Raw genomic sequence first — 13,509 nt, forward strand, 5'->3', positions numbered from 1 at the left:
ACAGAAGGAATTTCAAAACCAGTAGCCTTCGTCATTAGATAAATCTGATTCATACTAGCAACATGCTTATCCCGCTGTGCATTACATGAACAAGGGAAGAAGGGAATGGAGCTAAATAAAGAAGAAAAATTAGTCACTGCCTTATAATATGCAGTTGGGCCAAATTAAAATTCACAAGCAACATTTGTTCTATCGCTGCATAACTTGTAAGCACTAAAGCTTGCAGTTTTGTACTTTTATGATAGACTGCTTAGGTGTATACGCCCGAATAGGTTATCAGTCTTTTCAGGCACTGTTGAATATAAATTTTTGTAAGAGCGCAGTAAGTGAAAGAGCTGAAAATGGACTCCTGCTGGAACTCCTTGGAAAGGGCAGCACTAGGATCAGTACATCTCAGTAATGTGACCCTTGACAATGTAGAGAGATCCAAAATAACCCCTTTCCTGGGAACCTTGAAACTCATTAACAACTGCTAATGTAAATACTTCCATTTAATAAAACTGAATGCCATCACTGTATTTATTTACTATTTAGACTTGCAAAAGAGATGATGCCCTTTAGTAATTGCCAGATAGTGGGATTAAGAAAATGGAGAAAGATCTACTTTCTTCTGAAAAAAAAAAAGATACTGTAGAGAGTAGGCATGAAATAAGATCAAGCAACTTAAGGTATGTTGATCATTGCAGAGTGATTTACTGTTTCATCTAGGAAAAAGAAAACCAAGAATTGTTAGAGAAGTTCCGAATGCTCCATACGCAAGCTGAAGACTGGGAAATGAAGGCTCATCAAGCTGAAGGGGAAAGCAGCTCAATACGACTTGAACTCCTTTCTGTAGATACAGATCGGAGACATCTTCGAGAGAGAGTAGAACTTCTGGAAAAAGAGATTCAAGGGGTAATAACTTGTGCAATGAAAGTCTGTAGGAAAGTGGGATACATTCAACTGTTTTTTAATAAAGTCAACATACTATTTTTAATGCTTTAATGGAAAATAATTCCCATATGTGAATGTTTCAAATGTGAATACTGAGTTTTTGAAACAGTAACTGATTTTGGTTAGATATGCTTTCCTTCTCCCTTCCTTGCTTTCCCAAAATGAGAATCACAACTTTATATTTTAACACTTTTAGATCTCTTGTGTTGGGTGATCATTGATATTATGTTATTGTCTCTGTAAGAACCTTTTGTTTAGTTGCTTCAAAATATTTGCATATAGCTTTATGAGTATTTTGTCAGCTAGCTTTATGAGTATTTTGTAAGCTTAGTTCTTACATTTCTTTGAAGCTTTGAATGAACTATTTGAAGCATTGGTGGCTGGACTAAAGGTAAAAATCTGGTAGTAGTAGTCTAAATCCAGAACCAGGATTCCATAATACCGAAACCTAGACCAATATCATAGAAAATAATAAGGTTTATATTTTAGAAGCAATAACTTCACAGAGATCAAGGAAGTTTTAGAGTATAATAGTTGTGGATTGACCATATTTTGTCTCATGCTTTTAATTAGCCAAAAATAGTTAGAAACTTTAATATTGTAAGCTGAGTAAAAAATAGATTGCATTTTTTGGGTTTTAAGCTTTTAATTCTCTTCTGAAGCTGGAATCCATCCTCATTCCACTCTTGTATAATACTTGTTAGGTTCTTCAAAATGGTGATTAAAAATCGCAGAGATGGTTTATTAGTTGTTCTTAGCTGTGATTTAGGGAGAGGAGAGGAAAGGAATGTAATATAAAGTTAATTTTACAAGGAAAGTTAATTTTGAAAGGGAAAGAAAGTATTAAAAAAAACTCTATCCAACAGAGAACTGTTAATTCAACATTTAACACTGAAGGGGTATCCATATTTCTCTTTGTTTAGCATATCGTTGCACATCAAGCGTATGAATCTCAGATCTCCTCCATTACAAAAAATATGTCCAAATTGGAAGAGGATATTAAACGTGAAAATCAGGATAAGTCTTCAGTGTTGGCGGACCTGGCTTCTGTGAGGGAACTCTGTGTGAAACTTGAGTCTAACAAAGAACTTTTATCTCGACAGCTGACATCCAAAAGCATGGATTATGAAAGGGTAAGCAGCAAAGGCAAATTTAATTTGCTATAATAAAATAACCTCCTTTGATTTTAATGGGTTTTGGAGAAAAGAATAAATTACTTCTGAGAGCAAAGTTAGTTTACATCACTAGTTTTGCATTTATATATAAATTATAACTTTTGCAGTATATAGATCTGTATCTGTGTTTTTTGTACAAAAAGGAGTTTCTTTCATTCATTATCACTATAAAATGTAGCAGCAGTAGTTTTTGCCATACCACAGAGACAAATGATATTTATTTGGTTTTATGTACTGTTTTTTAATTTACTCAAATTTTCAACCTTTATAAAAAGTGAATAGTGCACTTCTTATTTAGATATTAAAGACTTTTCCCTAATGGATTTCTTCAATTAAATTCAAATTTAGATTCAGCTGAAGTTCATTAAATATTTGAAATAGTTTAAACAGTTCTAAATATCCATAATTTCTGAAATTTTTTCTTTACAGCTGGTTGTTGTGTCTTTACTTAGTGACTTGGTCAGGCTTTCTGTTACTGTAATATTCAAGACCTTGAGAACAGTACTTCTCATCCCCACAGAATTTGTTTATATTCATAGAACTGATGAAGAAAACAAGCATTCCTACATTTTCAGCAAAAGCCAAGAAGCTAATTGTGAGCTAACCTAGTTGAAGAGAATGAAGTACAGTAAATACTATTTTTATACTTGTGCAAAACCCTACTGCTGTTAAAAGCCAATTAGTGTTCCGGGTTCTTACCTAATCCAGATGTACAGCTTGAATAGATTTTAACTAAGTATAGTTTTAAATAATTGTAGGCTTTAATTTGTTTTGTGAGCTCAGTTTCCTGTTCATTTTTATGAAACTTCCAATCATTTCAGTTTTTATAACAACTCTTCACAAAAGAGAACTCTGTGTGTTTGTATAATAATGTATAAAATTTGTGCCCTAGGTTCTAGGTGAATTAGAAGATATAAAATCAGAAGCAGAGTTGCTGAAAAAGCAGTTATCCAGTGAGAGACTTACAGTTCAGAACCTTGAAACCTTGCTGGCTACTAGTAGAGACAAAGAATTTCAGAACCATTTAACATCCCAAGAGAAAGATTCCGAAATTCAGTTATTGAAAGACAAGCTAACACTCGCCGAGAGCAAACTGTAAGTATTAACGAGTGTATGCATGTGTTACGTGGTTTACAGAGAAACTTTTTCTGTGTGACAACACTTATTCAGAAAGTCAAATTCTTCGTGTTCAGTATGGCATCGTTTACTTAAAGTTTCTTTACAGATCTTTCATATGGCTTTCATATAATTAGCACTCTGGTGGACATCAGTTTAGTACAAGCAGTAAACTTAAACAGGAGTTCCGAAGGAAACCTACTCTAAGAGGAAGGAACACCCTGCTGAGTTTTCACAGTCTTGAGAATAAACACTCAGTTTCTCTCTAGATTTGTCCCCAGTCTGACTCCAGAAAGTTTACTTCGCTTTCTCTGCTGGACATGACTCTTTCTCACATCAGTCAGGCACAGGACGCGATACCTTTCCTGAAGTTCACTTGTCTGAAATGTCTGCCATCTTTTCAGTGCAATCATTAAAATCCTTTCATTCTGAGCCTCTTGGTGGACATAACTACGTAATGGCGAGGTAGCTGATCTGTTGCAGAGATTATTTCCACTACAGAACCAGCCAACCCATGATAATTTGTAAATTTTTTTAGCTGTTGAGTACATCTATAAATGTATGTATGCATTGCAGTGTGACTTGGATATTTAACCTTTGCATCAGAGTGTATCAATTCTCAAAATATAAAAACACCTTTCTCACAGGTTCTGATTTTCTTCTTAGCTTCAGGAAACAATCTAATTCAACTCTCATTTTTAAGCAAAATGTCATATTTTTATTTGGCTTTATTTGTTTAACTATGAATTTATTTATTAAGAGAACACAAATTTTCTTAATCTTGAACTGTGTTTTATATTCTTACATTGGAGAGTATTCTGAAGTCCTAACTCCTTTAGAACAATGTAGATTCATCAAGCATCTCAAAGCAAATTCAAAGTAAAATTTTAACGTATGTGTACTGCTCACAAAAAAATACCAACTACATTAAATCCATGGTAAATGTGAATTGCTTACCTACTAAAGATGCCTGTTGTCCTTACTTTGATTAAAGTAAGAATCACTTGCACAATAAATAGTGAAGTCATAGTGCTTTAAAAAAGAAAAAGTACTTTTTCTGCTATTAATATTAACTGTTAAGGAAAAAGTCCTGTATCATTTATTGTTCCTTTGAAATATAAACAGAACTGAACCTGACACCTACACTAAATGTGGCCAGCACTTTCCAGTATAGCTAACTGCAACTTTTTATGCTGTGCATCTGCCTGGAGTAGAAATAACTTTTAAACACCCTTATATAAGAAAGACTAATCTGTTTGGAACAATGAAGTTAAGGGGGGAATATTTTTTGTATATGAAATTCATGTACGAGAGAAGTGGGGGATTTAAAAAATTTTCTTCATCATATGGAGCAGCGAATTGGAAGTTTCCATGATACATATCGTCATTACATGATAATTCTCCAGGGGATACATTAGCCAGTGACTGTAGTGGTATCTCTGCATTAAATAGCAAGAAGGAGGAGTAGCAGCTGAATGTAGACGGCAGTGAAGAGTAAAGTCAAAGTAGAACTTCAGAAAAAGAAAAACAGATACACCCACTTAGTAAACACTGAGGTAGGGAGAGAAAGGAAATGTATGGAAGGTAAAAAGACAGATAATGCTTCCTTTATGAGATATAGAATATAGCATACCTAAACAGTTAAAAGCTATCTGTAACTTGGTGATGCAAATGTGCAAGAAAAAAGCTTTTGTTTGATTTACGTAAAGGCTACAACTTAGCACTGACGATAGTCCACCACAAGTAGCATTGATCTCAGTGAATCTGTAGATGACAACACTATTAATTGTCCCTGTGCAACTCATTGCTTCATGTTTTAGAATTGCTGAGCTTTGTTTACTTGGGGGAAAAAAGTTCATTGCATACAAAGAACATACTAATGGAATGTCCTGACTATGAAATTAAATGTGAAAGTTACAAAAAAAAAAAAGGAGGTTTTCATTTAACTCTAATTTAGCTTCTTTGTGTACAAACATTATAAAACTCTGTTTAAATAACTTCATAGTATTTTTTTCACAGTTTTTCTTCCGCACACATTGTAGGGTTCCTTTCTTCTTCGTTGTAAATGTCAGTACTTGCATTGTTTATAGGATGGGATATTGCAGGAAGAAGGAGAATGTTCTCTTGGAGGAATAGTGGCTATTCTATTGAATTGTTTTCCTTTATTTATCTCAAAGGTTCTGCATGTTGCTAGGCAAATGTTCAGGTGTGGGAACTAGTTGTATATACCTTATTTTCTACTGTTCGGTTTGTAGTAGTTGCAGTCTAAAGAACAGGAACTTTAAATGCTCACAGCTGTGACTGAAGTATGTGACAATTATGTTTGTGTCTTGCAAAATATAAAAATTTATTTGACTTGGCAAAATTTCAATTCTAACTGACAAAAATTGTGTATCAATATTTTTGAACATTATTTACAGTTTTAGCCTTATTGTGCCTGCACTTCCACTCTACTTATAAAATGGTACTGATGCAACCTCTGACTTTAGAAGGATTCTCAAAATTAAGTTTAACTAGTGAAGTTCTCCAGTGCTGTAATTTTGAGCTCTGTGAGTAGATGTGTTACTCAGAGTGCTATTTGGGTGATAGGACAGTAAATGAGATCTTGAGGCTCTGCAGTGATTAAGTATTAAATAAACAGAGAATATTGAATAGCTAAACTACTTGTTCAGAGCTATCTGTATCTACTGTGAAAGAGCCAGATGCCCTGTGAAAAAATAGTATATCATCATGTAATCTTATTATATGATGATTACTGTGCATAGGGGTTCCAAATGAAAATATTTATTATTTTTTGAGTGATTTACTTCATGATCTTAATTTTGTTTAAATGTACTGACATGGAATAACCTCAGAACTCACAAAACTGTTTGCTTTTTTTCTTTATTTTACAATAATGATATTGGGCCCTGAATTCTTACCTCCATCCTGAAAGCATATGCCTGTCTCTGAAGGACTTAGAATAAGATATCATCGAGACCCCTTGTCTTCTGCGTCTGTTCTCAACATACTGGATCAAGATACCATTCTAGGAATTTTACTGATGAATAGGGAACACAGGAAAAAATACTCTGCGGTTCTTTTTGGATCAGTTATCTGCAGTAGTTTGCATCTTCCTGTCTGGCACCCGCTAGTCTCTGACTCCTGGAAGTCTGTGACTGAGCTAGGAGTGGAACTCGTTTTTCAGAATTCAAGTCCAGTGCTTTAGCAATAAACTAGTACATCTTTGCTTCTCCAGAAGTGACTTTTGAGCACTCCACCTCATACTGGCTTTGAAGACTCTATGGAATAACATAGCTGTCTAGATTCTGGTTTAGACAACTTATTTTACAGTCAATGATTTTTTTTTTGCTTGCTTTATATTTTTTTTATAATATTTTATATTATATTAATGGTGTTTTGCAACCAAGCATTGAGTCGTCCAAGCTGATGATTTGCTAAGAAGTATATTTAATTATGTTACTCAAGATTTTCAAGGCTGCTTTTCATTTTGATTCTCGCCATTGAAACAGTTGGGCCCAAACACCAAGGTTGTAGTTGACAAGCTTTCAGACTCTGGGTTTTGCTGGTCTGAGCTTGCATTAATACAGCTTTTACTTAGATTTGATTCAGTTGTGTTCATTGCTAACCAGATAGTTCCAGCCTACTTGATACAATTTTCACTGAAGCCGTTATCTGTTACGTTTGTATTTTTTGTGCGTAGTTACTGCTTTTGTTCTTCTTTCTTTAAGTGTACATATAAAGACCATCTCACATTGCAACAGAGGATAGTAAATCAATAAATTAATGATTTAATGGTTTTGTCTGTTTTTATAAAACATGTTTGTGTTTACCTTTGTCTGAAAAAGAACATGATGTATTGTAGTTAAGGACGTAGTAAGAGGCTTGCCGGCTTCTCACTTCTTTCTCACCTTAGGTTCTTCCAGAAACATTCTGCTGCATTCACTTGGTTTTCGCTGCTTCTAAGTGTCTTTGATTTGATCTGTGTGAAACAACATGTTCAGTACCTATTTTTGTTTTATCTTGCTCTAATTCATCTAAGCTTCTAGCTGATGGTGTTCAAAGAAACGTTTGTTGCTTCTCATGATTTTTTTAGAAGCAGCTATAATAGAGAGGTTCCCATACTTCGAAGTAAAGTTGCCCAGCTGCAGACTGACTGTGATGTTTTAAAAAGGCAACTGACAACCGAACGATTTGAACGGTAAGATGCTGTTTTTTCAGTGAAGTGACTCTTCTCATTTCTTCTTTCTCACTTTTAAAACTGTTGCTTTTTTCAGTAGTGAGGAACTTTTAGGGAAAATTATGTTCCTATTGTCATGCAAAACCTAGTATTCTCATCTTGAAAACTGCTTAATTAAAAAAATTTTAAAAAACATACAGTTTCGGAATTCCCTCATAAATTTTGTGAGTTTACCATTGCATCTAAAAAAAAAAAAATCCCTTCTCATGAAAACAAGAAGAAAGCTGAGTGACGGTGTGAGAAAACAAGGCTCTTTGCAAAGTATTGTGAAAATCACAAAGTAAAAATACGGAAAAAAAAGTTATGTTTTCTTCCTTTTAACGTGCTGCAAGTACGAAAGTGTTATGTAACTGAAATTGCTATCTGTTGGTAGAGAGCGTGCAATTCAGGAAATGCGTCGACATGGTCTCTCTACATCGTCATTACGTGCTTCACCTCCCCTCAGTTCAACATTAAGGTCTCCCTCACATTCTCCAGAACGTACCATTGTAAGGACAACTGATCAAGCAGCAGCTGAAAAGTAAGTGATGTGATTTTAGCGGATTGTTTCTGTTTAAGACTTAGGTTTGAACTGTTTTTAAAGAATACTTTTTAAATTATATTAAATTCTTGCACACTTTAGGTGGTTCTAAGTTCTTCTTCTGTTGACTCTCCTACTATAAAATATTGATGGGAAACGATAGATGCAAAGTGCTCTCCAAAGACCATATAATCTAATGGATTCCCATTCCTGTTTTTGTTAATGGTCTTGCACCAGCTGACAGCTTCCAAATATATATTGCTTACTTATTATTACATTAATTATATCCAAATATATATTGCCAATTTATTATTTTTAATAGTTATCTCCAAACCACGAATGGTTCATATTAGAGAAATGCCATGAAATTCTCTCAAATACAGCAACGAAGGAAAGACACTCCATGGGAAAGAGTCTAACTAAAATGTATTTGAACCTTACACATTAGATTAAACTGTCTCCAAAACAAGTGCAAAAAAATAATTAATGCATTTTTCATTGTTAGTGCTTGAATGCTATGAATGTCGAAGATCGTGGTCACTAGAGCCCATAAAAAAGAAATCAAAATCAACCTCTCACCTGTTCATTTTCACTGACATTTTTGTTCTTTTAGAGGTCGTTGTTGTTTTAGATTGTCAGTGATGTGTTACAGGCCTGATTATTGACTTTATATCCTGTCTGTCCTATACTGCATAATAAATTGCAGTGAAGAGCGGAAGGACAGGGAGAGATAAACAGTGATTGTTTTAGGAAATGTGTCCTATAACAGCTATATAGTATACTATAACAGCTCATGAATCTAACTATCGAACCTCTAAAGAAACAGAATTCCAAACTGATAAGATTTTAAACTTTATTTTTGTTGGTAGATACATATGGCTTGTTCTTAAGATTACTTTTGTTAACAAAAGACAGGTTTCCTGAGAACTGAGGTCGGCATGGCACGATCCACATTGTCAGCAATTTTTCTCTTCTTCTGCAAGTTTTTGGACAAAGCAAAAAAAGGAAACTATAGCAAATGAGATATTCCTAGTGGGGATGAAACAGCAGTTATGACTTTTGCTTTGCTGGTGAGCCGTTAGGCAAACCCTGTTACATTGCAAATCAACATTTTGACCGAGATAATGATAGATAATATGTTTCTGAGGATGAGTATCATCAGTAGAGAATTGTCTTTAGTCTTCCTTGCTTTACAGTGAGTCCCAAGAGCGATAAAACTAGTCCAGTTTGAAGAATACCATGTAGTGAACTATTTTTATCCTACTATTTGTGTTGGTTTTAACAATGACAGCTCTGTACCATATCTGATCAGAAAATATCCCATTTTCATGAAGTATATATTTTTAAAGAAGTGGTTTCTAACAACTGAATTCATATGCAATTTAATTTTTTACTATCTTGCCTTTTCAACCTATCAATGGATTATTACATTAGAAGGTTCTTAGTAGTACTATCACCATCTTTCACCCTACTTACTCCTTCCTGGGAGCTTACCACAGTAGAGTGTACTCTGTAATTACTGTTCTGTAGTGTTACAATTGTCTTTTTCTCTAATCTGATTTAATCTTCTCAAGAAATTTTCTCTTCCTCCTTGTCTCACATTTACTTTGTTAAGCATTTGAGCAATGAGTCAATGAACTGAATGTAGAGTTGTAGATAATATGCTAATAGTTGATATTCAGGAATAACAGAAGAGATATGAGGAGGCTAAATCTAATTATTACTTTTTATCCTAATATTCATTAGTAAAATATAATAGATAGCTTTATTTTGAAATTTTTACTTTCTCCACCAGAAATGTGAGCTTCAAGGAATAACCAGTACTTGAGCAACTGAAGCACTACCTTGTTACAAGGACTTTTTTTTGAAAATTATGAAGGCTGATTTGTATTCTACCTCTGTTTTCTTCAAATCAGTGATTACCTTTGAAATTTCTGAGAACCGGTGAAGTAACCAACTTTGGAAAATTCTGCTTTCCCAACTGGCTGGGGTGACTGGCTTTTGTATCAAGGCTGGCTAAGTTTTATTACTGTTTTGCAAACGTAATAATTACGAGAAGGAAGCAAGTACTTGATATGACAATCTCTCGTTTTCATTTTATTATTTTATTTCTGTTTGCTTATTCCATATGGTTACAGAAGTTTGTTCATCTTAGTGTAAGCTAACATAGAATAACATACATAATTGTCTTAAAAATGCTGAGCCAGTGTACGTTTTGTACTCATGACGATTTCCTATGTTTGGGCTTTTAACAAGTGTTTTCTGTTTACAGGTCATTCTTCAGGGTATTTAAAAGTATTGATTAACTATTTTCTGAATGCATTTTGTTTACTGTACCTTTTCGTAATTAAAAAAAAAATCCATTATTCTTTATTATAATGTTTTTGTCATCTAACAACTACTCATCTCCTTTTGTTTAATCCTTGTGTGAAATTGCATTTTAAATATTATCCCAATATTAAATAAAAAGTGAAGAGAAAAATTATATTTTTAAAGATGTATTGAAATCCTTTAAATATTATAAAATTAATTCTAAAGTATTTTATATTCAAATTTTTGAACCATATCTGGAGATATTTTTCAAATTTTCGTTTTAAAAGATCAGAACAAAACCTGGAATCCTTCACACAGTTAAGCTCAAGCTGTTGGAGAGGTGACACAGGCCTTTATGTTGTGACACACATATTAGGTAAATGCAGTGAGAACGAATTTTTAAAATATCTGGTGTATTTAGCAGAAGAGCATTTCAAATTTAGGCTATGAAGTAAGATGCAGTCAGCAATCACAATCTTATTACATGCTCTTAAAGTCCATCTATATAGATAATTGTATATCAAATTGTTCTTCTATTCAAGAACATACAGTTTTCTAATAATTATACGCCATTCAGGTTGACATGATGCATATTCATAGGTATCATGCAGAGGACTAGAAGTGGGAGGGTGTATTGTTGTACATCCTTGCACTGGCCAACAGGTAGTGTTCTGCTTGCCTAATGTTGAAAAAAAACTGTGATTACCAGCTAACATTACAAGCATGTCTAAGGTGTAAACAACATATTAAATGACATGGAAAAAAATTTTTCTTTTCTTTTAGATTTTATCTATTTTGCACTATTTTGTTACAGTTAGAAATTACAAAGAATATTGTGTTAACTGGAAATATTGTCTCATATTCATAGATAAATAATTGCTGTTGCAAGCTATATAGATATATTTTATTTTTCATATATTGTATTTTGTCAGTTTTGTTATTTATTATGTGTCTATATGTATTAATTTTACTAATTAAAAACAACTTAGAACACCCATTCAGAAGTACCTGAAAATACTTGTACAACATTAGGCTTCTGAGACATTGGAAGGAATTGTTTATTTAAAGTGGGTGCATCTCATACTTTTTACTTTTTAGTCTCTTATTTGCCAGTTACAGGAATGGGGAGATCATTGTCTCTAAATGTTACTTATGTATTAATACTGTTTGTAATTAAGTCAGTAGTTTCCACTGAAGCTAACTGATGTTAATTATTCAGGATGAAGCAGTCCAGTAAGAATGAGAAAAGGACTCATGTTCTGCTCTCCATGTCTTCAGTGGTGACTTTTAAATATCTTATTGTATATATAAACTCTTTTAAATTGGAATCTGAATTTAAAAAAAAAAGAGCAAGTGTTCCATTTTATTGAAGATACTGTATTTCATCTTACCAAAAAAATGTATATTTTGACATTACAGTTAAAACCATGACACTTCAATTAATAGTAATTCTTACATGAATATCAATTATGAAGAATTAGCGGATCGTTGAGCACAGGTGGTATAATAAAACTGGCATCATTTCGGTGACCAAAGCCTGTGCAGCTTTCTAACACTAAAACATCACTAATATTCAGACTATAGTAAAGCTTCTGTTGCTATTATTTTTATATACATTTTTGTAATAAAAGAAAAGTAACATTTTTACAACTTTGCTTTTAAATCAAGCACAAAGTACAAGCACAAATTTGTGGAAGATTTAAATCTGTGGACTACCGTATACGTCATGTATGAAACACGGCTTATGTGAGTCAGGATATTAACATGACTCTCCTGGACTCTGCTCCAAGAAGCTTCTGTGCTGCCCTCACCTTCTGGGAGATCAAAAGATTGTGGAAGCCTCATGACCTGTGTTAGTCCTCAGCTGGGGTGAGCTGAAAGCAGAGTGGGGCAGACATCAAATCATGGGAAAAGTCTGAATACTCAAGTTGTCTGTCTTCTGTTGTTTTCTGCAGTTGGGGGTGGGGGAAGAATAACATCAGAAAAATAATAAAGGAGAAGCAATAATTGTTGGGGTTGTTTCTCTACAAAACAAAGGAAGTGTATTGTCAGAAGCAGAGGAATCTGGAGAGAATAAAAGGACAGTTTTTATCAATTAATTAAAACCTAAATTACTCAATTAAACTTATCATAATGTGTTTTTAAGAAATTCTTGGAATTAATTTTTTTTGGTCTTACAGTATGTCCCTAAAATTTAGATAATTCATCTAAAGTTAAATGAGCAATTCTAGGGTTCAGTTGGAAAACCCAATTTGTTCTTTTTTTTGTCACCCTAAATCTGAGAAACATTGAGATTCCTATGTGATGCTAATTAAAAAAGGTTAAGATTAGGGCTTCAATGTTTCAATTTAAAATATTTTATAAAGAAATTGGTGCACATGTGGCAAGCCTGATGTATTCCAATGCCATTATTCCTAAATGAAACCATATGACCACAGATTTTTTGGTTATTTTAAACCATTCTTTGGGACAGAATTTTATACTTCCTCTTCTTCTCTGCTAACAGTGTAAGAAACCAGTTGTGTGCAGTTTTGGTACCCTAGTCTTTTAGCTTTATGTATACAGACAGTCCGGTTTCATTTCATCCTCTGACCCTTCTTGGGCAACACAAAGATCGTAATAGCTGCAGCAGTATTAATTCCTGAGCTGAAAGTCTTGCCATTCATCCTCCAGTATAAACGGGGGGAGAGAAAAAGCCTGGATGCTGTGCAAGCACTATTCAGCAACAGCTGAAGAAACACTGGTGTGTTGCCAGCACTGTTTTAGCCACGAAGGCAAAAAAACCCCATATATCTTTGGGCAGGCTGCAATGCTCTCTCTCTCACATCCACCAGCGCGCAGCACAGGCAGGCACGGGGCGCTCCAGCAGATTCCCTGCACAGCGGCTACCCGTGCCCACGTACGGGCTGCTCGCGCCCAGCAGAGCAGACGCGGCTTGCCCAAGATAATGAACTTCCCAAACACAACCTCTTCCGTAAGGCTCCCAATACAACATGGGCATGGACATTCCTGGCAAGTCCAGCAAAGGGCCCCAAAGATGATTAAGGGATTGGAGCATCTCTCACATGAGGAGAGGCTGAGCGTGCTTGAGAAGAGAAGGCTGGGAGAGGAACATCTCCATGTACATAAATACCTGATGGGTGGGAGTAAAAAGATTGAGACGGTCTCTTCTCAGTGGTATCCAGGGAAGGTACAAAAGACAATGGGCACAA

General features: G+C 34.4%; 1 protein-coding gene across 1 annotated transcript in view; it reads left to right on the top strand.

The window, feature by feature from the left end:
• Positions 1–12,762, top strand: part of CEP135 (centrosomal protein 135) — a 41,481-nt gene extending 28,719 nt beyond the window's left edge. The window contains exons 21-26 of the mRNA XM_075149141.1: positions 709–894; positions 1,857–2,066; positions 3,001–3,203; positions 7,321–7,425; positions 7,838–7,984; positions 9,780–12,762. Of these exons, the coding sequence (XP_075005242.1) occupies positions 709–894; positions 1,857–2,066; positions 3,001–3,203; positions 7,321–7,425; positions 7,838–7,984; positions 9,780–9,801 (873 nt within the window). The 3' untranslated portion in view covers positions 9,802–12,762. The remainder of the gene's footprint in view (positions 1–708; positions 895–1,856; positions 2,067–3,000; positions 3,204–7,320; positions 7,426–7,837; positions 7,985–9,779) is intronic.
• Positions 12,763–13,509: the final 747 nt, after the last annotated feature.

The sequence above is a fragment of the Calonectris borealis genome, chromosome 4 (genome assembly GCF_964195595.1).
Source record: "Calonectris borealis chromosome 4, bCalBor7.hap1.2, whole genome shotgun sequence".
Classification (NCBI taxonomy): domain Eukaryota; kingdom Metazoa; phylum Chordata; class Aves; order Procellariiformes; family Procellariidae; genus Calonectris; species Calonectris borealis.